Raw genomic sequence first — 27189 nt, 5'->3', positions numbered from 1 at the left:
AAGAAAAAGAGGCACTTAAACATAGTTAGAAATAACTGTGGATATTGCTCTAAGCCATTGTTCACTGAAAGTCATGTAAAGAGAATCAATAAATCAACATAGAAAGTAGAAAAGTTTTAGCTTGGGAATGTGCATGACTCAGTAAAAGGATTTAACCTAAAACCCAGCTCCAAACACGACTGCTTTGATTCTTTTTCCCAATAAATGTCTATTTTTGGAAGACGTTTTGATCCCCAGACGGATGTATGATGATAGAGCAAAACTGTAATATTGAATCCACATGTTTATACATATTTACTTCCTAATAGATGGTGTGTGACACTGGTTAAGGCCAGTTTGACGATTTAACCAGCATTACGCACAGCACATTACGTTAAGCCGTATCTGGCTGGGTGCAGGGCTCACTATAACAAGGTCAGACATGATAATTCTGGCCTTTGCCAAAGACCAGAGGATGCGTTCTCCTCGTTATGTGCTCTGATTGTGTGTGTGGCTTTGCATATAAATGTTTGTTTCACCAAACTTATTGCTTTTTCCTTGTATTTTATTTTTACGCAGATGAGTAACGAGTATGTTAATTGTATGCACAGACACACATCATTCATAAATAAATGGAGGGTTGTGAGTGAAAAAGGCTGTTCATTGTGATTTCCTTGTGTCTCCTTGGTGAAATGTGTATTTTCTATTTTTTGTTTTGCTATTATATGTGTTTAGAATATTGATGCTGTTTTATTATTCAAAAAGCAGAACTGCGAGTTGCAGGGTTCTGAGAACTCAGAATCCTCCATTCTGACGGGAGCTTTTTCACTTCCTGATACCTGAAGCTTTAGGTTAGAGCTACACAGGTGATTTTTTTTATTGTGAGATTAAATTGCATGTGGCTAATTGCTAAAGTCAATAAACAGAAGAAAATCTGTATTGTTAAGTGCTTAACGGTGAGTCAAGGATACTGGAAAATAGCAGTTGCACGATTTTTCATGGTTTTGGTGTGAGACGTGTTCTGATATAAGGATCAGTGGTCCATGTATGTTGTTTTTTTTCTCGTATGTGCGTTCTGATCAGAACCTGACACCTGAATGTTTGTCAAAGCCGTAAACAGCGTACAAACGGCTCCACCAAAGGGAAAAACATTTACCAAGGTGAAATATTGTACATGAACGATAGTACTTACCATAAACTGTGCCGTAGAAGTTTTCCATATTAGATACTGACTTTGGAAGGAGCAGACATCATAGTGGGGTAGGACTTTAATATGGTGCTTAGAGGAGCCTCTCACAATTTTGCTTTTGGGACCCAGACACCCAGTTGCACCCTTGAGTACCAATCCAATGGTCAACACTTAAAAGGTAGAATACATGCGTGACTTTATTAAGCAATAGATCCAGAACAAGGTAGTATCTTATGTATGGGAATACCAATCCTAATAGAAAATGAAAGCAAATGCTGTGGTCAATGCACCATTCTTTTAAATAAAACCCATTTTAGGTTACTGTATAAAAGTGACAGACCAAAAATGAAGTAAAAGACTTAGCTGCCAGTCATAGTCCATTAAATGTTATACTGTTTTAAAGTCACTGTAAATTCATGTAAGTTACATATATTCTGAGGTAAAATATATACTCTGTATAAGGTAAAATAAGCGTTGTTTGTTGTAAAAACTAATATTGTTTTAAAAAAAATTATTTTGTAATAGACAATGCTTCTCATACATCCAATTGGGGGACACTGTCATCCATAGGGGTATAGTAGGCGGTACCAGGAGTCCAGGCACTTAAACAGTTAAGTCTGTGAGTGTAACCCCTCCCACAGGAAGGTTATTCTGTTTAGGTTTTGTGCCTTATGAGTAGGCATGTTTTCCATGGCTCCTGCCCTGGATTTAATGTTTCTTTATTTAATATTTATTTAATATTTATCTTTACATTTTTATAGGGGGGGGGAAGTGCTGGGCTCAGGGACGCCTGCGGCCTTCCTCCACCCCAGGTCCCTGAGCCAGGGTGAGTAACTTTGACAGCTACCTCACCCCCAGCACAGCCGTCTACTTATTTTTCACATTTCCCGGCAAGAGATGGCTACTTATTGTTGACAGCCGCGACCGAAGCACAAAGACAGGTTCTGTGGTCGCGTCCTCCTCCCCCCAGGCAACGAGCATTGCCAGCATGAAGGGGGACCAGAGCAGCCACAGCAGATCTCCGTTGAATCGGACAGCACAGCTGTGGCTGCAAGTCACACAAGGGGGTACAGAGAGTGTGTGGACGCTGATGCAGCCATTGGCTGAGAAGAGGTGAGGTCCTGGAAGCTCCATTACTACTTCCTGGCGCCAGCACAGAGTTTTCAGCGCCATATCCCAGATATCCCAGCAGGGTGGTCCCTACTGTGCCCCTCATACAGGACAGGTTTTTAAACCTTGTTATGCCGCTCTGTATACAATCTGATTGTCTTTAAGAGTGTGTGTGTGTTTGTGTGTGAGGCCCTCATTGTTGTCGCTGTTTAGCATTACAATTATATCTATTTGAAAGATTTATATATTGTATTGTGTGCCGTTGCTCATAATAAATATATATATATATATATATATATATATTACGCATTACAATTGTGCCAAGTGTAGCGAAAAATTGTCTTGTGGACAGTCTCGCCCGGGGGCCCTTTGTAGCCTGTGAGGCGGAGATCAGGGATCACAGTCAGGCCCAATCTGCGTCCAGGTCCGTGGTTGAACCTGCTTGGCGTCCTTTGACTTTGACGTTAGCAGAGCTCACAAGGGTAATATATCTCAGAGCACATAACGAGGAAAACGCATCCTCTGGTCTTTGGCAAAGGTCAGAATTATCACGTCTGACCTTGTTACAGTGAGCCCTGCACCCAGACAGATTCGGGTTAAATTCTCCTGTATGTAATGCTGGTTAAATCGTCAAACTGGCCTTAACCAGTGTCACACACCATCTATTAGGAAGTGAATATGTATAAACATGTGGATTCAATATTACTCTTTTTCTCTATCATCATACAACCTTCGACTTCTGTTTCTGCACCACACCAGTCAAATACACAGTCTGGACAGTCCACTACAGGGGCGTCCCAAATAGAATCCTCTTTAGCACAATCACTTGCGCTTTTGGCCCAGGATTTAGTTGCGGCTACTTCCTCACTGGAACGCTTATTGAATGCAGCTAAGAAACCATCTCATAAGCATCAGGCCTCTCAGGAAGCTAGGGATTTAATGTCCACATCAGAGGTTTCATCAGAAGAAGAAGGTGAGGTTCACCGAAATTCGGGGGTGGAGTATTCGGGCAGTGTGGAAGATTTATCCAGAGTGCAGGGTGTAGAGGACCTGGTGTTGGAAGTGCATCAGACTTTAGGCTTCACCAACCCGGAGGTATCCCGGGAGGCTGTTTTTTTTTCTCTGTTTAAAAGACAGATAGACAGATGAATTTCCATTCCTCTATTTCCTCAATTAATGGAAATAATTTCTGATGCCTGGAAAAAGCCTGATCGGTCTTTTACCGGGCCAGTGAAATTTAAAACTCTCTACCCTCTTCCAGCTTAAGAGTATGACAAATGGGAGGTACTTCCAAGGGTGGACCCTTCCATAGCCAGGTTGACTAGAATAACCATTTTACCAGTTGAGGGAGTTGTTTCCCTTAAAGGATGCCACAGACAAAAAATGTGATTATTTCTTTTGCTTAGGTTGGCTTATGGAGCAGTTGGTAGTATATTTAGGCCGGCCATGTCCACAGCCTGGGTCAATAAGGCTATCCAGGCATGGACAGAGCAGTTGTCAAATGGTCTCTGGGATGGAGCCCCTAGTGACGAATTAATGGTGCTCTCCGATCATATTAGAGAAGCTTTGGAGTTTGTAGGACAGGCTTCATTGGATGTCACTTCTCTCGTGGCCAGGCTCTCTGCATTGGTCATAGCAGCAAGACGTTCTCTATGGTTGTGTTCTTGGTCCGTGGACGCGGATTCCAAACGCACCTTGGAGGCAGTTCCTTTTGATGGCATCTCCCTCTTTGGAGCTACATTAGACCCGCTAATTCCGGAATCTACGGGAGGCAAGAGCCCTTTTTTCCTGTCTCTCAAATCAGGACTAGACAGCCTAGGTTTCGGCCCTTCCAGAGATCTAGAGGATTCCCTGGGGGATATCCTAAACCAACAGTCGGCCTCAGCATGACATGACCTCCATACACAGAGCTGTGGTGGGGACACATCTTCTGCATTTTTGGGACAGGTGGCTGGTATCCTCATTAGACCCATGGATCAGGGGCATTGTCACGAGGAGGTACATCATAGACTTGCTTCAGTTTCCTCAATGTCGGTTTTTCCCCACGGGGCTTCCAGCCTGCTGTATTCGTAGTCCTGCAGATAGCAATCCAGAATTTGCTGGACGCCGGAGTCATCATTCCAGTTCCGTCACCGGAAAGAGATTTGGGGTTTTACTCAAATCTTTTCCTAGTCTCAAAGCTGGATGGCTCTTTCAGACCTATATTAAATTTAAAGACCTTAAACCTACAGGTCAGAGTCAGCAGGTTCAAAATGGAATCTCTCAGATCATTGATTGCGGCTATGGAACATGGATAGTTTTTAGCTTCCATAGATGTAAGGTACGCTTACCTGAAGATTCCTATTTGGCAGGGCCATCAGCGTTTACTAAGTTTTGCAGTAAATGAAAATCATTTCCAATTCAGAGCGTTACCCTTCAGTCTAGAGACCGCTCCGAGGGTATTTACAAAGGTGATGGCAGTAATGGGGCCCTTCTCCGCTCCCAGGGTGTCACGATTATTCCTTACTTGGATGACCTTCTATTGAAGGCTCCATCTGCTCAGATCCTGTTACAGCACATTCAGTTGACCAGATCCTTCTTAGAGGAGCATGGTTGGATATTCAACCTGTCAAAGTCATCTCTAATCACATCGCAGAAGATGTGGTTTTTAGGATTAGATTTCGACACCAGGTGTCAGAGAGTGTTACTCCCAGAGGTCAAGAAGCTATCACTCCAGTCCAAGATCAGAGATCTTTTAAGCAAGCATCAGGTGTCCCTGCTGCGATGCATGAGGCTGCTGGGGACAATGGTGTCAGTCTTCGAAGCAGTGCCTTATGCTCAATTCCATTCACGGGTTCTGCAGTGGGAAATCCTGCGCAAGTGGTCAGGCTCTCACTTACATCTGGACAGGCAGATCATTGTATCATTGGTCCGCCTGTCCCTCACTTGGTGGCTGCTCAAGTCACATCTCTCCCGGGGACAATCTCTTCAGACCTGGGATTGGGCGGTAGTCACAACAGACGCAAGTCAGTCAGGTTGGGGAGGACTCATGCAACCCTCAGATTCCAGGGTCAGTGGGACCCGTTGGAGTCAGCTCTTCCTATAAACGTGTTGGAGCTGCAAGCTATATACAGGGTTCTGGTACAAGCTCAGGTGTTTCTTCACGGAAAGCCGATCATGGTCCAGTCGGACAATGCGACGGCAGTAGCGTACCTCAATCATCAGGGAGGCACATGCAGGGCCATGAGCGAAGCGACCAGGATAATGCTGTGGGCAGAGAAACGCATTCCAATTATATCGGCAATATTCATTCTAGGTGTAGACAACTGGGAAGCCGATTATCTCAGCTGAAACACAGTTCATCCGGGAAAATGGTCCCTTCATCCAGAAGTCTTCGATCTCTTGGTTCAATGCTGGGGTTGTCCAGAAATAGATCTGATGCCTTGCGGTTGAACTTCAAAGTACCTCTCTTTTGCTCAAAGACCAGGGACCCCGCAGCGGGATTCGTGGATGCTCTAGTGATTCCTTGTCGTTTCGCTTTGTTTACTTATTCCCTCCCGTTCCTATGATCCCGAAGGTACTCAAGAGGGAACGGGTGAAAGCCATCTTTGCGGCTCCGGAGTGGCCGCACCGAGCCTGGCACTCAGATCTGCTAAGAACGCTAGTAGATCCTCCGTTCAGATTACCTCTCAGGCCAGACTTAATCACTCAGGGTACTCTGCGGTGCCACTCGTTAGGTAGGCTGACTTTAACGGCGTTGCTATTGAGACCATGATTGTGAAGGTCAAGGGTTTTTCTACTAAGGTAGTTAAGACTATGATGAAGCCCAGGGAGCCTTCATCAGCAGCCAATTATTACAGAACATGAAAGACTTATGTTTTATGGTGTGAATAAAATCGCTTTCACACTACCCGTTTCAAGCTCTCTAGGTTGCTGGCCTTTATTCAAGCTGGTTTGGACAAGGAGTTGCGCTTAGCCTCGTCGAATTCGCAGGTTTCAGCATTGTCCATCTATTTCCAGCGTAAACTGGCCTCCATCCCGGAAGTTCATACTTTCTTACAGGGGGCGCTTAATATTTTGCCTCCATTTGTTCATCCTGTAAAGCCGTGGGACTTGAATTTTGTTCTCCAGTCTTTGATTAAAGATCCTTTTGAGCCTTTACAGTCTGCGGAGCTTCGTTTCCTGACTTGAAAGGTGGCTTTTCATTTGGCGGTGTCTTCACCATGCTGAATTTCGCAATTGGGTGCTTTATCTTGCCCCCCCTTTTATTTTTTATGAAGACAGGGCAGTGCTTCGCACCAGGCCCTCATTTGTCCCTAAGGTTGTTTCCCGTTTTCATTAAAATCAGAAAATTATTGTCCCTGCCTTTCCTCAAAGTTCTAGATCACGTGTTCAGTCTTTGTTGCTTTTAGATGTAGTGAGGATTATTAGGTGTTATGCGCAAACCATGAGCTGGTTTGCGCAAAACCATAGATCTTTTTGTGCTTTATGACGAGAAGAAAAGAGGTTGGCCTGCTTCTAGGGTCTCTTTGGCTCGAGTTACTTCCACCATCAGGCTGGCTTACTCGATGTTGGATAGACCATTGGCAGGAGGTTTGTCGGCTCATTCCGCTAAGGCTGTGGGTGCGTCCTGGGCGGTGCGTCACGGAGCTTCTGCTGAACAGCTGTGCCGTGCTGCTATGTGGACATCTGTTTACACGTTTGTAAAATTCTATAGGGTACAAAGCTTTGCATAACAAGATGCCAGCTTTGGCCGTAGGGTTCTGCGTGCAGCCATGTCAGAGCAGTCCGTCCCTTAGGGGGCAGCTTTGGTAGGTCCCCTATGTATAGCAGTGTCCCCCCAATTGGGCGTATGAGAAAATGGGATTTTTGTACTCACCGTAAAATCCCTTTCTCGTAGTCCATTGGGGGACATTGTACGTCCACCCTTGCTCTGAAAGTTGTACGGTTGACTGTGTTGTTGTGGTTAGCTAACCTAGTTGACCTCCTTCGGGCTTTGTTAGACATAAACATGAATATCCTTCCTGTGGGAGGGGCATAGCAGGGGTGGAGTTATACTCACAGACTTAACTGTTTAAGCGCCTGGACTCTTGGTACCGCCTACTATACCCCTATGTATAGCAATGTCTCCCAATGGACTACCAGAAAGGAATTTTACGGCGAGTACAAAAATCCTATTTTTTACATTTAAGGTAAAAGTAAAAAAAAACAAAAAACCTATGCCTAAAACTATACTCTATAATGGAAGTGAAATATTTTTGTAGTAAAATAAAAATACGTTCTGCTTTATTTTGTTAAACATTTTTGTGAGGTGCTGCGTTGCATAAAAAGAAATAAAAAAGAGGATGTATCTGAAATCCACGTTCTAACTGATTGTATATTAGGAAGGGTGAAGGAATGACTGACTGTGGAGTACTGCTTGTCAGATCATTGGGATATGCCATTCTACCTTCTTGCTCTATTAGCTGGGTGACAATGAATTGAGATTGCAATCAAACAAGAGAAGAATCCCTTTGAATAACTGTTTTACAGCCATCACTGCTCAATTAGTTATAGTTCTGCCTCTGAAAGTGTTGAGGACCCTCATGAATCACTTCTGTCTGCAGATTGTGATTTCCCACAAGCAATTCTGGGATTTTACATCATAATTTTAGTGTCTAAGCAACAGCAAATGTGTGGCCTAGCCTAGACCTTTTTATGTGTCACATATAAAATATATATATTCATATTGCAACAGGTAGGTAATGCAACATATGTGAAAGAAGCATCTTGTGTTGCAAATAAATTGGCCAGTATATTATAACTTCTCTAATTAGTCTAACTAGTCTTAAACTATATTTATTCTTTCTGTATAAAAGAAGTGTGATCTGACAGATGTTGGTATATATTGATGCATACTTGCCAACATTTTAGATTTGTCTTCCCGGGAGCTGCCAGGGGGCGGTGCTCAAAAAATCGCGTCATTTTGGCTGTGTAACGTAATGACGCAAACCGCGTCATTTTACAGAGGGGGAGGGGCCAAACGCCGTGATTCCCGGTGAATCATGGCGTTTGAACCAAATTTTGCCCACGAAGTCCGGGAGAGTTGGCAAGTATGTTGATGTATATACAGCAGTGCTGACCACACTTTGTTTCTTTGATAATGATAAAGTTCAAAATTATAGTGAATTAGTAAATTCTAATGGAATAAATAACTTCTTAAAAAAATTGTACGGCTTACATTTATTTATTTTTGTGAAAAATTGTTTTCAGCTTAAAATCTACCTGTTCACGCGCTATCCTTCTTAAAGTGCTCCTTCCTTTGTACTGCTGACCATAGTACAATATATGTTTGTGTGTGTGTCTATATATATATATATATATATGTGTGTGTGTGTGTATGTGTATATATATATATATATATATATATATATATATATTATAAATAATTAGGAATACATTCTGACTTCACTTTCATTTTAACATGCAGGCTTCTAGAATTCTGCACATAACTTCCCATACACCAGCTAATATTGCTCCTATTTACCCAGATGTACCCCCTTACTGTTTGCAGGCTGTAATATTTTTCCAGCACATCTGGTGGTCATGCTCTGTGGTCTTATTATATCTGGTGAAAATTGCAATCCTTGTAGCTCAGTCACAGGCCTCTATTTTCTGCAAGACATTGCTTTTCTAAATATAAAGATTCTAATAGCTGCAGAAGCTTATGCAAATGAATAGTTGTTGTATAGCAACTAGAATGATTCTTGATCCTTAATGTATGCAGGTAGCATTAAGGAGGGATGTGGTACACACAATAAAGATAGTTTGTATGTTTGAAACACTTGCTGTGATGATAAAGGATAATATGGATACATTCCTAATAACTGTGCTAAAATGAGGGATGGATAAATCCCAGTGGTCATGGCAACAATAATGGCACCTTGGCAACTGGAGAAAACTCCACTGCCCAGTTCACTTGACAGGAGCAATTAGGTTTAGTTCCTGCCACTGATCAGCATTATTACTACAAATTCCAGCATCATAAACTACAGTAAAATCATAACTGGGGTTTCCTATAGCAAAATTGGCTATGGGCATACCTTATGGGGCAAGTGTTCCCCATATCTCTGTGATTAGTGATGGGCAACATGAAGTAGCTGGAGGACCGCATGTGGTCCAGCGGCCTCAAAGGGACGCAGAGAGGAAGGATGGAGAGCACAGGGCACTCGCTACTCCCTCCGGGTATGCCGCGTGACCTCCCTGCAATGTGCAGAGGTTGTCACATAACGCGGATGTCGTCTACCCACGTTTGGATAATCTCAGGAGCAGCCGACTGGTGGGCCTTAAATGTAAGCTCTGCGGGCTGCCCATGCATTCTAAGATTGTAACCTCATTTGATTTCATATGATTGTATGTAGTTTGTTTGTATCATTTCCCATCTATGTAATATAAATAAAAGATTATAATAACGGGTATTATGCTAGTGGTGATATTGAATCCTAGCGTTAAATGTTATGTCTGAAGTGCCAAATGTTGTTGTGGGCTCATTTATTCTAATTCTAGACCGGCGTCCTGGGGTTGGGGAAGTATTCAGTGGGGATAGAATCTGTTTTAATTCGTAAATCTATTTTACAATATAATAGCCATTTTAAGATTGTGGATTAGTCTTGATTATATTTTATTATATATGATTATAACGTGCTCCTTTTTTGTGTCTAAAAAATAAAAATGGTTAATTTTAAAAACTGTCATGTAGAGTAAATCTGTTAGTATCTGTTGATATTTTGTGTTTATAGACAGTTGTACAACACTAGTTTTATTGTATTGTATAATGAAGGTAATTCTCAGTATCTTTTCATATTCTGTGTGAACGGACAGCTGCACAGTACCACTTCCTTAATTATTTAATTTATCTTTAAAGGAGGAGCAGCGAGAATTTCGGGAGCAGGCGACTGATCCTCAAGCTCAACAGGAGCTGATCAACAGCGTTGGAGAGATTTATTTTTCAAATGACTCTCTTGATATAGTTAAATATGAACTTGAGGTGAGCAACATTAGTTATAATAATAACTGAATTGTAAAATATTATATAAATATATACTGATTTATTGTTAAAGGTGAGGAATTGCAGTTTATCGCGGGCCTTAGTTTCTTTTTTATTATTATTTATGTTTGACATTTTATATAGAATATATTTACATAACTCCCAACATTTTATCCAGCCAAGGTCAGGGGAAAAAAAAGCCCCATCCCCCAATCTGCACAAGCAAAGCCTCCAGTTCATTCAATCTTTGCTTAGTCACTCCCCCTTTCCTGATAACCACTCCCACTTCCTGGCAAATCTTTAATCTGCTTTCTTGTAAGCCACGCCCCCTCCAGGGTCCACAAATCTGAACATTTGAGAGGTAAGGATTTAGATCTGCAATTTGTACCCTTCATTTATTTAAGTTCAACCCTAGGTCTACTTTGTAAAATCTAGAGTCTCTGTTTGCATTTGATCTCTTAACTTCAAAAAGAGTAATTATTACATTTTTACATAGTCTAATTTTAAGTTCTAATAATGAAATAAAGCACGACCCCAATTGCGATAATGTCACAAGAATCAATAATAATAATACGGCAGCTGGATGTGAGACACAGGGAGTCTCCATGTCTTGGGCTCAGTTGTTGCCTTGTAGTTTGTGGTGGGATCATTGAGATTCTGGTTAGTGGTTGCCGTATATAATCCCAGATTTAAGCCTGTGCTGGAGGTATAGATTTAGAACACCCCCTCTGGTGTTGTTCATACCTCGCAGGGACGGAGTGTGTGCCTGGCACTAGGACCCAGAGGAGACACACTGGGAATGAGCTGAGGGGATTGGAATCAGGCAGAGAGGGAGAGCCAGGGGCCCAGGACAGATGGAGGAGGTCCTGGGACCTCCCTTATAATCTGGGGAGCTGGGGCCACCTAGGGGCCATAGTACAACAACACTGGCAGAATACCAGTGACATGGGGCAGATATCAGGAATAAATTACCTCCGAAAGTGACAGGATGATGGAGAGGAGCAGCACGCAGGGAGCGTCTGTCAGCGTCCAACTGAGATATATTACCCCACGCAGAGGCGGGAGAGAGATATTATCCGCCCCCCTCAGAGCACGGAAGAGATATTACCCTCCCGCCCCTCAGATCATGGGAGATAGATAGTACCCCCCCCCCTCAGAGCATGGGATAGAGATGATACCCCCTCCAAGAGGACGGGAGAGAGATATTACCCCTGCAGAGGAAGGGTTAGTGAACACTGCTGTGAGAGAGATGAGGGTGAGCTAGAGAGCCACCATTTTGGATGTGACTGCCCCATTGATTTTCTCTCCATGTAGCCCTTAAGAATTGTGCAAGAGGAGACAGGAGATGTATATAGGAACTGTACATATTTATCATTGCAACAGTTTAAGAATGTGCTGGAGTGAAGAAGGATTGTAAATAAAAGGTTTATTTTGTAATATAGAGATTGTCTGACGCCCACATTATTGAGAAATCTGCTTGCACTGCACCATCTAGTTACTTCACCTCTGTCCCAGCATCTTCACAGAGACTGTGTAAAAAGAACCTGCAAGTGCGGGACCCCCTGGTCATCTACATCCACGCCAAGAGCTAGTCAGGGCTGAGAAGGAGGTGCACGGCCTAAATTGTGCACCTCAACACTGCACACAGTGACGGGGTTACACTTTTCTTTGACAGATTTTATTTTTAAAATGCCAATATATTGGAACATACCACGTTACATTAAATTGCACAGGCTGCACATTATATTAAACCTCCCATGTATCTACACAAAATTGCATCATGTCGGGAAGCCATGTATTTTATTTTTTGATTAAGGTTTTTTAATTCCAAAATTAGAGCCTGCTTAAAAAGAACATTAGTTGTTAATGGAGATTGTTTCACACATTTATCTTAACTACATTTGCATAAGTATAGAAACTGGAATTATAGAAAAAGGAATGATCTAAGAACTTTTATTTACCAATACCTTGGTTAAACTGCATGTAGGTAAAATATTGATTAAAGGAACCTACTCTTTTTTTCTTTTTTTTTTTTTGAATTTCTAATAAAAAAAAAAATTGTAACTGACCCAAAAAATAGCTTTAGACAGAGTTCATGACGCAATTTTTCTTGCCGATACACCGGGTCTTCCGAACACTCCGATAGTCCAGCACTGTAATTCTTCTCCTGCCAACCCTTGCTTTGATTCAGGCTAGCAGCAGTGTTGTCAGTGCCCCTCCTCCGTAGGCTTCCAACTCGCGTGAATGGAAACTTCATGGTGGAGGCCCTTGTTTGAGAAAGGAGTACTTTAGCAGGATTGCACTGCTGGACCATTAGAGCGGTTGGATGACCCACCAAACTGGGATAAGGCCAGATCATGAATATAATTTTACTATACATTTTGTTTAGTGTTTCTGTCAGTAATATAATGTTTTCTCTTCCTTCCCCTGAGCAGAGGCTGCCTCCAGTTCTCACTCTGCAGGAGATTGAGGAATACAGAGACAAACTTAAGAGACAACAGGCTGCTGTGAGTATTTACTCTGTCTTTCCTCTTCTGTAATTCACACAAGTTTCTACACTACTTACATCAGGGGTTAAAGGCGAGTTATTCTTAGACATAAAATAATCCTGTTGGGCTTTAAATTGAGTAGCGAGAAGAGAAGATGCCACAACGAATGCAACGCTGTCAATGAAAGCTTGTAGAGGATCTCAGTGGCAGTGTAAAAGCACACTTGGCTTTATTTTCACTCATTAATGGATACTCGGCAATTTACATCTCAAACAATACCAGAATCTATCGGCCCGAGAGACTCCTTAGATCAGAGAACCTTTTGAATTCTTTTTCGTTAATTCAATATGAAATAATAAGAGGCTTTCAGGAAAAAGACTGTACTCTTAGCAGAATATTGAGAGATCAATCAGACCTCAGGTTTTGGAGGATTCCTGTAAAGATTGTTTTACACATAGTCATTGCTCTTGTTAACACTTAAAGGACCACGTATCCCAAAATTGAAATTCTCAGATATGAACCATAAAGGTATAAGGTATAAACACATTTTTTTTATTAAAATTTAGCATTAAGACCAGTTCCACTTTTAATTAAAAGTGATATATTTTGGAATTTATACCATTTTATTTTTAATGACAATATGGAGGAAAGCAAAAAGAATTACCATTTTTCTACCCCAACCAACATTTTTGTCAATGTCTGTGGAGAAACGCGTTAGGGACTGATTATAAAGAGAGAACCACACTTCTGGATCATACTACCAGACACATTCTGTACTGTGTCCAGGCTGCGGTTTGCATGCAGACAGAATATTGTTATCTCCACCTGGTTGCCGGTTATATGCGGTACAGTTGAGCTACTAATGTCTGTGTGCTGCTTGCTAACAATATGATTTCGCTGTACATACAAATATCTCAATTGCTTAATGATTTGTGCTCAGCAAAGGGGTCGGTGAGAATGTAAATAGATTGTAACTGTATAAAGGTTAAACGTTGTACTGCAATATTAACAGTTTAACACCTGCCATACTAACACCTGCCATACTAACACCTGCCATACTAACACCTGCGAGTGTAGAATCTCCAGGGTCCAAACTAAGAACTGAGCCAATTATCTGGATAATTGCATTCTGATTGGGACTGTTCTGTTTTGGATTTTATAACGGGATTTACTTTCTTTGGACTGTGGTCACTTGGTGTGTTGTACTAACAGTGCGGTGGTTGACAAACATTTTGATTGAGGAGCTTGACTAGTTCTCACTATTGGTTTTTAGTTTGTTTCTAATAATAAAAATATTACCCATAGAGGGTTCATACTCGGGGCTCCTTAAATTCTGTCCCCACTATGGTAGCAGATACCAAAGTATTAATGCCCATACTTGCTGAAGGCTAAACAGGACAGAAATTTGCACCAGAAGCAAACTGCTGACTGCGCCACTCTTGTTTAGCTGTAGGCTGGTAGTCGCTAGCTACGATTTGTTTTGCTTTCTTGTTTGAGCAAGTGGCGGCCCCCTACACGCGTACAGTCCTCCTAGGACCATACGTGTGGGCTGATGTTCCTGGGAAAATTTGTAACCCCTTTGCATGCTGGACCGCAAGGATGTTGACATGCCGTATTGGAGACGGGAGTGTAGACTTATCCTGAACGCTCCAGATTAAAAAACATTGTCTGAGATCATTTTTTCATGCCATAAACAGTCATGTTGGAGAAAACTGAACGAACAGATGCAAAACAAGCCCGGCAGTACTTCTACAGGGTACGTCCTAAAGCAAACATTTTTCCACTTTTATCCAAACAAAAAAAGTTTTTCCCAGGTTAAAATGTTCTCATTTTCTCTCTTTTTTTTTTTTTTTTAATTTTTGTTTAAATTCTATGTCTAATCTGCAGAGATTGGATAAAGTGAAAACGACTAAAAAAAATTGGTTATGTATCAATAAGCAATGTCTAAGAGAAAAAAAAGACAAAGTACAAGAGCCCAGACCTTCTGAACAGTGTGCAGAACTGTTGAAATTCAAAACAGACAGACATTCCTCTAATCGTTAAAATGTTCCAGATCTCAACTAAGTCTACATCTTTTAGAACCTTCTGTATTAACTAAGGACTCGTTCACAAGCAAGAAATCAAAGAAGGATGTTAGAGAAGATATTTACCTGTCAATACTGATATCATTGGCTGTTTTATCAAATCTATGAGGAAAACGCTGAATATTGTGGAATAGTCTGCTACCTCTGTGTTGCAGGACATTGAAGGCCAATTATTGAAGTCTGGAAGAATATTTTATGTTCACCCATAATTAAATGCCAAAAAAGTGAACTAAACTGAGGCAATGGGATAAAACTCCCATACAGGAAATGAAACAAACAGAAACTGATGGGAAGGGGATTCCCTTTAGAGAGACCAAAATTGAAACTTTCTAGAGAAAGAGAGAGGGAGACACAGAAAGAGTCAATCATGGCAGCTGCTCATTTGGTAGTCTTTTAAATACCGACTGCCATATTACTAATTACTCATCAACCATTGGATTACATAGCTGGGACCACTTTACAGATGAAGAAAAATAACTTTTGATTCTGAGGACTGAAGTTTCAAATGCAGTAACCAATGATCCTGAAATCTCAGTCTGCTACCATCATGAAAAGCTTCTGCTGCTAAGATATGAAGAATTTCAGAAAACATGCTGTAATCCTTTCTTGTCTCACAAAAGAACTGCAAAAACTTTTTTAACTTATGCTTCAATAAGGATGACTTCAACATTCAAACAGAATGAACTTTTTTGCCACATCTCATGGTAAGAGTCCATGTGATGGCATTGGAGGGACAGTTAAACGTCTAGCCACACGCACCAGTCTGCAAGCAGTGTAAATCCATCACATCTTGACGCCTTTGGACCTGGGCAAATGAAAATGTACATGGCATAAAGTTTGTTTACGTGTCGCAAAACGAAATACAAGACTGCAAAACCAAGCTGCATAGCCGTCTAGAAACAGCAAATACTGTGGCAGGAACACGTTCTCATCACAGATTCTGGCCTATTAGTAATGATGAGCTACACATATATCGATTTGTCATCAGGCGACAAAGACTGGAGGAACCAAAATTAGTGTCACTATGACCACAGTCACAAAAAATGTGGACAAAAGTGATCTGCAACCTGGAATATACATAGCAGCAGTGTATGATAACATCTGGTACATTGGGTATATCATTCACTGTAATGAGGAGGAACAAGATGTGCTGATACACTTAATGAAACGAAACCAATCAACAAATGTGCTGTCCTGGCCTTCAAGAGATAAGTGTTTTGTTCCTTTTATTCACGTCCTCTGTGTAACAGAAGTGCCTACTATCTAAGGAAGTACTGGAAGGCAGTATACACTGTCTGCTGACACTTTAAGGAAAATTACAGACCGTTACAACAAGTTCCAAACAAGGGAAAAATAATGAGATTGTTGACTCAACTTCAGTTAAGGACTCGAACATCAACTTCATTATTTTTCTTCTCCACTATAAAAAAGGTATACATTACTACCACACCAAAAAATCAGCTGGGTACTCTGTTTCAAACACCCCCCAAAAAGTGGGATCCCTAATGTCAATTGAACCTAGCGTTTTTAATTCTATTCGAAAAACGTGCATTTTTGCCGTAACGCAAAACATGAGGCAAATAAAGTAATTTAGTTTGGATTTTTGGAAGAGTTACCTTAGGGGTCCGAATTTTGTGGTGATTCCTTAATAAACACCCTTGATGCTTCAAATAAACTGGATAAAGAAGCCTCGATTAGTAATTTATTTAATAAATTGAAAAATCAATATTTAATCAACTAATTGTCAGACAGTCGAGATATTTGGCAGAAATAGTTGTTTTGACATCCTCTCAGCTAAAAAAAAAAAATCTAAAAAAATCTGAGATGGGTGGTGGACATTTTATGTTTTTTTGGGTGATCTGATGTGGAATGACCCTTATAATATTCCTCAACCACCCTCTTAATCTCACTACGTTACCCTATTACCACCCTTTGCACAATTTCCACAAGACAACAACCCTCTGACATCCTGATCATCATTGCTGTGTGACTGGATCATGTAGCATACAAATCACTTTTACCATTGCAATCTGGCTGGACTGAAATGCAATATGTAGACTTAACCTCATGTATCAAACTCTCATTGTCCCTTAGATTGTAAGCTTGCGATCAGGGCCCTCTTACCTCTTGTCTGTATTGCCCAGTATTGTATATTATTGTGGTTGTCCACAATTGTAAAGCGCTACAGAATTTGCTGACGCTATATAAATAAATGATTATTACCAGTCAAAAAGGCCAAGGTAACTTTTAACATCTTAATAAGATATATCCTTTCAAGGAACCAGATGGACAAACATGGACCCAAAAATTGATGAAGCAGTTGCTGCGCCTTTCAGCAGAACTATCATCTCATTTGATGATTGGGGCCGTCTCGGAGATCCTGTGGCTAGAAGTGCATATGGTCTGAAAAAGCCAAACAGCATCCAGCAGTATCTATGGCCTAAATAGATAGATTCTATGTGCCTCGACGTTCCTTAGTAGCCTTGCCGGCTGTGTTTATGCGCGCAAATCACCAATTACGGTAATGGAAACTTCTCTAATTGTAGCTCGCAATGTGTGATGCTACTACAGCAACTTGTGGCCAATTAATTAGGCCCTCAGAGTTTGGATGGGAAACCTGAGTCTGAAATTCAGGAAGGTGTTAATCGTTTTCTGCTGTTAAGAATGATGAAAAAGAGGCACACAGCTATGGATTTTCTCTGGGGCCTCTAAACATTCCATTAGTCTTTCAGCCAGAACCATATCTCTGGCTGTAATGATAAGAAGAGCTCTGTGGCTTAAACCCTTTAATGCAGATTTCCAAGCTAAGAATCACTTAGCTACTCTTCCTTTTCAAGCGGAGTTTTCTTATCAGGTAGAAATTAGATGCTACGTTTCAGGAGCTGGCAGAAGGGAGCTCAAAGCTTTTACCACAAGGAAGGAGGAGCAGGATGAGCTTTCAGAAGCCATTAGAACCAGTTTTAGAGAAGCCAAAGCATACAATAAAGGTAGAGTGTATAGCAAAGAAATCCAAGGAGGCCACACTAGACTAAAATCTTGTGCTTATGGAATGACACAGCCTAAACACTCTGTATAATGAGATAAGGGGGGTGGGAAGGGCTGTAGGGGGTCAGTGGACCGAATACCAGAAAGGCTTGTTCTGTTCAATGTAATTTGGGCCTAAGCAACTAGGGACTTGTGGGTTCAACATACAAGCAACTATTCAGTGGAATTCACGGCAGTATTAAGCAGAGATATTTTTAGTCTCTCAGGCCCCCGGAGTAGGGTGAAGGAAGGAAGCCTGATCATACTCTTGAAGAACAAAGTAACCTCAAAGGTCCTCTTATCAGAAAGCCAGACAGGTGTTTATTCCAGTATGTTCCTTACGAGAAACGGTTAAGGGGGTTTCAGGAGTGTCTAAGATTCCTGGTATATCATTAGATTAATCAAACCATGGAATATTGGATGGTCCTTAAGGTATATTCTAGCGGCCATAGAACTAGGTGACTTCATGACCTCCATAGGTTTAGTGGACTCTTATTTGCATATCCCTGTTTTAAAGCCCATCAGGGATCCCTCAGCTTCAGCTTCTTAATCCAGCACTCCTGGCTCACAATCCTCCCCTTTGAACTATCCACGACCCCATGTGATTTTACCAAGGTTTCTGTAATAGTAATAGCAAACCTGCAAGCAATTTACCTGTTTCCTTACCTAGATAATGGTGAAAGGAAAGTCACGGCTGCAGGTCCACAAGCACACAGCACAGTTTATTGCGACCCTCAAAAATTCTGGTTGGATTCTAAATTGAGAGAAGTCCTATAATCCCATCCACAAAAAGACCATTTCTGGCAACAGATATTGACTCAAAATGAGGATCAGTTTCATGGACTCAACAGAGAATAGATAAAATAAGTCCAGCAGTCCAAAAAATGGCAATACAAAGATGGCCTTCTATAAAAGCTTACATGGCGGTACTGGGAATGTTATGGACAGTGAATATAATTTCAGAATGTAAACATAAAACAGGTCACGTGGACAGAGGAATACGCGACAGCAGCAGCCAAGCAGTTCCTCAGACATTGGCAATCTACCTGGAAAGAAATCAAATTATCTTTTGTCTCATCACAGACATGAGCAAGATAGATTTGGGGCCTAACTTAGGGGAGAAGTAACCCAGGGAATGGGTAAGAAATATCTACATTAAAATGTACTGCAGATAAGGGAGGTCTGGCAGGGGATTCAAGCGTTCCAGCCACATTATTCTCCTATACCTACTTTTTTTACTGTCTCAACAGGACAGTGGGGTCTTTCATCAACCATTAAGAAGGCACAAGGAATTGGTTAATGTTGATAAAAGTAACAAAGGTACTTCAACGGGCAGAACAAAAAGTACCCTCAATATCTGAATTTCATGTTGCTGGAAAGGACAATTTGGTTGCAAACTCTCTGAGCAGAAACCAGATACCGGTACATTCAGGAGAATGAGAACTAAATCAGGATATTTTCCACTTCACAGTGGACAAATTCGGGAAACCTCAAATAGATATCTTGGCCACAAAATCAAATACTAATGTGTCCCATTTCTTCTCAGCGAAAATATGTTCCAACAGTAGAGAACCTGGATGCTATGACAAGGCACAAGAAAGGCCATGGGAAGTCAGATGTATGTATTTCCTCCACTGATTCCAACACGAAACTACTAACAAAGATAAAGCAATTGAAGGAGGACACTAAATATGGCAGTAGAAGAGCTCTGTCTGATGCCTGTCAGACCAGACCTATTGTAAGGTCCAGCAAATCACCCAAACCCCAGAGTCTGTGTCTGAGAGCGTGGAGGTCGAGAGGCTAATTTTAAGAAACAAGGTATTGTCAGGGGGCACCATTAATACTTCCTAGAGTCCAGGAAACCTACCGCTTCAGTACATTATAATATAATCTGAAAAACCATTTCCTTCTGCTGCCATGTAAACGGCAAAGTACAGCTTCAGCACAGAGAGCCTTAATTCTTGAATTGTTAGATAAAGGCCTAGCTCCCAATTCTCCTCAAGTTCACATTTCCGCACTAAGCTTCTTTTAAGGAGCAAGCGTGGCACAAGACAAAATTATGGAAAGATTTCTGCATGCAGTTAAGTATACTAGCACTCAGATCAAACCTGTGGTATCTCCTTGGAATCTGAACTTGGTCCTTAATGTTGTAACAGAGGATCCATTTGAACCCCTACTGGAAGTTTCCCCTAGGTGGGCAGCACACAAAGTGCTCTTCCTTGTGGCGGTCACTGTGGACCAGAGGATTGGAGAACGTCATGCACTCTTGTACCATGAACTTTACTTAGAGAAAAAGTGGTCTTGAAAACAAATCCTCAGTTCTTACTAAAAGTTGTTTCTAAATGTCCTACTAATCAGGGACTAGTACTTGCCTCCATTTACCCCAAACCTAAAGGCCCTAAGGGAAGATGTTTGGACATCTTATATTTAGTATGAATACTTACAATATATAGGTATGACAAAATCATTGAGGCAGACTAATAAAATTGTATTACCAGAAGGAGCTTAGGGGTTGTATTGTTAAAGCTACAATGTAGGAGAGGAAAAGCCCCCAGATATTCTGAAAGCCCAATCTACTAGATCCATAACTACTTCATGGGCAGAGAAGGCACAGACCACAACAGAGGATTTATGTAGAGAGTCAGGATTGAGTTCTCTACATAAAGTCTACAATGTTTAGTAAAATTATGCAGTTAGCACAACCCAGAAGTGGATTTAACCTTGGTATAGCCTCTTTAGTATCTGCTTTCATGGAGGGATAATATGGAAATGCGACATTTATTACCTGTCCATGGCAGCTTATTTCCTGCCTCTTTTTTCACTTTATTATAAATTATTATTACTACTACTACATTTATTATGGTTATTATGCCCAAATGGTTTTTTTTTCGAGCTGCACCCACTCTATGGAATTCTCTCCCTTGCACAATAAGACATTCTTCTGGTCTACAAACCTTCAAGCATTCTCTGAAAACCCACCTCTTCAGGCAAAATTATAATATTCCTCAACCACTTTCTTAACCGCACTAGGTTACCCTATTACCACTCTCTATACAATTCACACAAGACAACAACCCCCTGACCAACACTGCTGTATGACTGGATCATATAGCTCACAAATCACTTTTTAACTTTGTGATCGTGATGGACTGAAATGCAGTATGTGTCCGACTCCCATTGTCCCATATATTGTAAGCTTGCGAGCAGGGCCCTCTTACCTCTGTCTGTATTACCCAGTATTGTTTTATTACTGTGTTTGTCCCCAATCGTAAAGCACTACGGATTTTGCTGGCACTATATAAATAAATGATAAGTGGTGTGTAATGATGGGGAACAGTTATCGGAGTACGGGAAGAGATCGTCTTATATGTATCTCTTCCCTGTCTAGCCATCGGCAAGTATGAGGATTATCTTTTTAGTATCTGCAGCCATGGAGAGACTCAAATAAATACAATTAACAAGTAATAATTGTTGCATATTGTTAAGTGCAATATCCACATAACCTATAAGGCTTCTTTCCTTACTTGCGGTTATCTAGAAAATCTGTATTAATTCTTTAGTTACCAACGTCTTTGCCCATTTTGTACTATGCCGCATCCGTGCATTGGAAAGGCTCAAACTAGAAGCATTATCTTGATTATAACTTTATACTATAAAATATACAAGTATATTCTTAATTTTCTTAACAGCGAATGCCTCACATTTCTTTCTTTCGTATCAAATCCTTATGATATGATTGATTGAAACTCTATATAGTGTTACTGACCTATTTTCCCTGAACAGTTCCTTCTAGCGATCTTCTTTTAGACTTCTGTATATTAAGTATAAGTGTAGTATGAATTAATTATGATGGCTTTGGATGTCAGAATGAATTTTTCCTTAATGTCATCTGACAGATACACGATGTTAAGCTTGGAAGTCATGAGAACAGGGATGCAATAGTAGCATGTTGTCTATAAGATTGTCATGTATAATGCAAAGCTGCCAATAAATATAATTGTCCCGTGTGAATACATTTTCTGGGAAATCTAAAAGGAAAGCATTTTCTGCCATTTATTCCACCACTCCGTGATCGGATTATCGCAGAGACGGCTGTTTCTAAATGATTTTCTTTATTTCTGCAAAGTTAGTAAATTGAGTCTTGTATTTGAAAATAGGACAAGACATGCATACAGATTGGAAAGACGCTGCGTGCTCTGTAACATTTTACTAAATTGAATTAATATGTCATACAGTGCTTGTATTTTCTTATTTGCGCTACGTTCCATTTGTACCGTTCATTGTTCATTTTTGTTGTCACTAACTTGACATATGTATAATAAATAGAATAAAAATCATACTTTTTTTTACATTCACATAAATCAACTTCTTTATTTTATTGAGCTTCTTCGTAAGTAGAATTTTGTGGTTTTCACAAGTGTTTCCTAGCTTGTACTGCAGAGCAATTTATTTTTTTGTGATAGTGGCTTGTTGGGAGTTCTGTAAGCAGAGCCGTAACTAGGGCTGTGCGATAGGGGCGACCGCCCAGGGCGCAGCGCTGAAGGGGGGCTCAATTTAGGAATGTTTTAGGTTCATTTGGTTGAAATTGAGGGCTCGGGGGGCGGCATTTGTCTTTCTCGCCCCAGGCGCTAGAATTCTAAGTTACGGCTCTGTCTGTAAGGCTTTATTCCTCTTCTATTTTCCTTGTGTATAGATTGTAAGCTTTTCGGGGGAGATCTTTCCTTAGTCATTAGTCCTTTGCACTTAATGGGAGGCTACTTTATTTAAACAGATGGTTATTTCTTCTGTCAGGCTTTTTAAAATGACCCTAAATACAAATAAATAAATACATACATACATACATACATAGACATCAGGGGCTGCTTTAAATAAAGTATTGTAGTATGCATTGCATATGGTCTGTCTTAATTCCTTGGCCTTACTATTTTAAATGAAATTGCTAATTTTTTTTTTTAAATAACAAATAAATTGCATAAATTTCATCTACATCAACGGGGGCCAATATGTTGCTAACATCTCTTTTTCATGCCCCCTACATGGCTGCTCCTGTAACTCCCTGGTGGTGGCCCTGGGTCCCTTACAAAAGCCTTGCAGTAATATCATGGTGATGACTGATATTGCAGTCCCTTTAGCAGAAGTAATGTGGGGCCCTTCTGTAATGGAGAGGACCATTATCTTTTCCACCAAGTATTGAACATAACAGTCACTAGTTTCTCTTTACGTGCTCCTATGACTTTTAACCCTTTGTTTAGTGATGCACATCATTATGGGGGGGGGGGGAATTCACTTCCCCCCTGAAGTACTGCAGCGCTAAAACTATTACGGTAGTTTTAACCAGGCTTTCGCTGCGAGCAAAAAGCGGGTGTTAGAACTACCATAATAACGGTAATTACGTGCACTATTACCGTAATAACATTAATGCGCAGGCCGTGCTACTTTTAACAGTAACGCGGCCAGTTGAATACCCCTGTATGCATACTACTATAAACAACTGTGAAATATATCCTTAACTTTGTCACTCTGTCATTATTAGTCATCAAGGTTAATAATATCTTCCAGTACTGTTTTTTTGTTTTTTTTAATTTAATTTTGATGAAAATATTGTGAATTTTTACTTTTCATTTCTAAATTGTCTTAGGTATCGAAAAAAGTAGCAGATTTAATTCTAGAAAAGCAGCCGTCATATGTTAAGGTAAGTACCACACCCCCCCCTCCCCCACTTTAGGAGATTGGTATATCTGTTTAATTTGTAATTATTGTCATCTTCTTCATTGACATTATATGTTAGTGAGAAGACACATTCAGCAGGCATTCTAGTAATTTTAAAAGGTAATGTTTTGGAGGGAGGAGTGAAAAAATATATTACAAATGGTCCTTCCTGTTTTTTGACTCTCCAGTCAACTAAAAAATAGTTATTAGTATTTTAAATGTATATATGAGGCTTTATTGTGCTGCTGATTGACTATTTCTGTAAGATTAACTACCAAACATAAACTGATTGATATTGATAAACAGCCTACAGTATTGTGTTCACTGACCATTGTAGTATAACTTGCCTGTAGTCATTGGCTTACCAGCATAGATGGAGCCAGATGTAGAGAGCCATGAGCTGCCCATCCTTCCGTGCAGATGGTGTCTTTGGCTGACACTACTGATTTTGAACTGGACTCATTTAAGGCACACACAAATCACCTTGATTTTGCAACAGTGCATCTAGATGGTCTGCCCAGCAGACATAAAAGTGCTCGTGTCCTCTCCACTCTCAGGAAACACCTCTGTAAACTATTGATGTGTTGAGGATGGAGAGAGGCGGAAACCCCCCCAGAGGCGCCCTGTGCAAACGTATTAATGTAACTTCAGAGTCCAATCTTTCGTTTTAGAATCTCTCATTAAACATTTTTGTTTTTCTCCTAAAGTACTGTTTAGTTTAGCCTCAATCATGGCTGAAATTAATCATGGGAGCGCTGGAACAGTGGGGTAGCCTTTATTAAATGTGGCACTTTTCAGTGTTTAATGGATTTTCTTTGACATTATGCAAAGTGCCCGCCAAAGGGCAACTGAAAGACGTAACATGTCACATTTGAAAATCAACGTTGGTGTAAATATAAAGTCCTTTTGCGGAGGGACGTCCCTATAAATGTGCGCACTCCACCCATTTATCTCATTGCAAGAATCTTGATAGGTGTAGGTCACTCGCAAACTGATAAGCATGTGTAGGGTGCTAAGCAGAGAGAAGTGAAGAGGTTTTGGAGATTCCATCATTGTGGAGGGCTTTGTAAATGAGAAACAGAATTTTACATTGTATCCTGGAAATAAGAGGCAGCCAGTGCAGTATGGTCAGTTAGGAATGTCTGACAGCCACGTTTACAGTGGTTTAAAGCAGCTCCGGTTTGGGTAACGGAAGGTTTTTGTTTTTTTTATATTTTTAATATTTTAGTGATGTCCAGGGAGATTGCAAGGGATTGAATGTGAGCAATAGAGGACAGGTTGGTATTTAATACAACCTCCTGGCAGTGGCTTGAGGATTTTAAGTGATCGTAGCTTTGATCACACAATAAACATTTTGGGTGTAGGGTTGTCATTGGAAGAACGCAACACAGGGAGCTCCGTCTTGGACAGATTCAATTTCGAGTAGTAAGAGAACAGCGGACACCCTTCACTGCTGTTAGTTAACAGAGTAAGACAGATTCCGAGCCGAAAGCCGAAACTGCCTACGGTGTGTGGGCAGAGAATTGTAAAGAGACCAAAAGGGGTTCCAACATGAATCGCTAAATCAAAATGATCGAGGAACTTGGGAAGAGATAGAACCTGCAAAAAATGCAGTAAATGAGCATAGTCTATAGATTGTAATCTTGCGAGCAGGGTTCTCTTACCTCTCTGTCTGTATGTACTACCCAGTATTGTCTTATTAATGTTTGTTCCCAATTGTAAAGCGCTACGGAATTTGTTGGCGCTATATAAATAAATGATGATAGACATGATGATTACCTGTTTAAGACGGTTTCATTTATATTGAAACCTGCCCACCTATATATCACATGACTCATTGTGACCGCGTCACTGACTTATTTATTGACGTGTTTGAATGCGGAAAACCCTAAATATGAGGAACAGATTGTGCTATCAGCTTATCAATAGGTATAGTAGGTAGATAAGACTGGAATTGGTAATACGTCCTATAAAAATTTTTAATGTTGGGTTACAAATAATTTTTTTTAAATTATTTATCCTGCCATCAACCTTTCTGCATATTAATGACCAATTCAGCTACATTTAAATAGTGTTAAAAGTAAGATGGCCCTTGCCACTATATATTTGAGGGAGTGGGGGGTGAAAAGGTGATCACAGAGTCTCTCACTAGAGAAACATTTTTGCTTAAAATACTGTTCGCCAATGTGTGGCCAACAGGTTAACTTTAATATTTTAAGATTTGCAGCACAAAGTGGCTGTATATTTGGATATAGCCCATGTGCTTAATACTTTTCAGGGGAAAACAAATTGGTGCAATCTGTGTCCAATCTTCAGTGTTCTAAGCCCTTTGTGAAAGAAACAGAACAATTTATTTTGCTCCCCAGGGTTATGTATCATGTGCTGTGTGTGATAAGTTGCTCCCTGGGCACACTTGTTAAAAGCTGAAGTTCCTCTTGACATTTTGGAGTACCTGTGACATTTTCACCTTTTTAGTTTTTCCCTGAAATATTAATGATTTTTCTATTTGTATAGGCACATGTATTATATTATGAACACAGAATAAAGGAAAGAAAGTTGATGAAGTTATTAATTAAAACCTCTACAGTAATTATTTTTCTCTATGTAACATTTTCCCATAACCCCATTATAGTTCTATTATATTTTGAAGGCAACTGTGATCTGTAAGTAAATTATACCTAGGCCCGGGGACATACTTGGCTTATTCCTGTACTGGAAGTAATAGAGTTGCGTGGTGCATTGTTTTAGATGCCATTTTACTTTACTCAGTGACTTTCAATATAGCACTGTTATAGAATGCCACCTGTCCAACAAGTCCATTTGTCAATTTTTAGCTGTCGTGTAGTTGACATGTCTAGGAGCATGAAGAGCTTAGCCGTGAAGCGGTAGGCCACAAAACAACGCCTGTCCTTGGTTGCAAAATTCAGTACCTGCCTCTGTAAGCAACATCTGTGCGAGAACTGTTCTTCAGGAGCTTCATGGATTGGGTTTTCCCATGTTCTTTGGAGTGACAACACAGGGTTCAGCATTTGGCAGTCTGACGGATTAAGTCTGGATTTGGGTGATGCCAGGAGAGAGCTTCCTACCCAAATGATTACTGACCACTGTAAAGTTTGGAGGAAGAGGAATAATGGTTTGGAGTTGTTTTTCATGGTTTGGCCTGGGTCCATTCGTTCCAGCGAAGGGAAATGTTATTCCTACAGCATAAACTGACATTCTAAGAAATTGTTTGCTTCCAGCTTTGTGGCAGTAAGTTGAGGAAGGCACTCTCCAGTTTTAGCATGACAACATCTCAGTACCATACTTGCCAACTCTCCCTGACTTTCCAGGAGGTTCCTGAATTTTGGGAAGTTCTCTTGGAAAAGGAGACACCCTTCCAGATCCCGGCAGAGGTGGGACTTAATTCATGACATCAGACCCCTTTCTCCCACTATGTGATGACATGAAGCTCTTACATAATAAGAGGCGGGAGCTATGTTGACACAATTCTGTCATCACGCTCCCCTCCTGCTCTTGCCACCTGACCTCCCCTCCGGGATCTCCATGAGGAGAGTGTATAACAGTTGACAACTATGCCCAGTACACAAAGCCATGGTTTCC

General features: G+C 40.7%; 1 protein-coding gene across 2 annotated transcripts in view; it reads left to right on the top strand.

Moving 5' to 3' along the window:
* VPS50 (VPS50 subunit of EARP/GARPII complex) overlaps positions 1-27189 on the top strand; it is a 183385-nt gene that overhangs the window by 23872 nt on the left and 132324 nt on the right. For both annotated transcript variants that reach the window (XM_075211803.1, XM_075211804.1), the window contains exons 3-5: positions 10161-10283; positions 12719-12790; positions 23519-23572. In XM_075211803.1, the coding sequence (XP_075067904.1) occupies positions 10161-10283; positions 12719-12790; positions 23519-23572 (249 nt within the window). The remainder of the gene's footprint in view (positions 1-10160; positions 10284-12718; positions 12791-23518; positions 23573-27189) is intronic.

Source organism: Mixophyes fleayi, chromosome 5 (genome assembly GCF_038048845.1).
Source record: "Mixophyes fleayi isolate aMixFle1 chromosome 5, aMixFle1.hap1, whole genome shotgun sequence".
NCBI classification, from domain to species: domain Eukaryota; kingdom Metazoa; phylum Chordata; class Amphibia; order Anura; family Limnodynastidae; genus Mixophyes; species Mixophyes fleayi.
The sequence above is the reverse complement of the archived record's forward strand: the minus strand, read 5'-3'. Positions and strand labels throughout refer to the sequence as shown.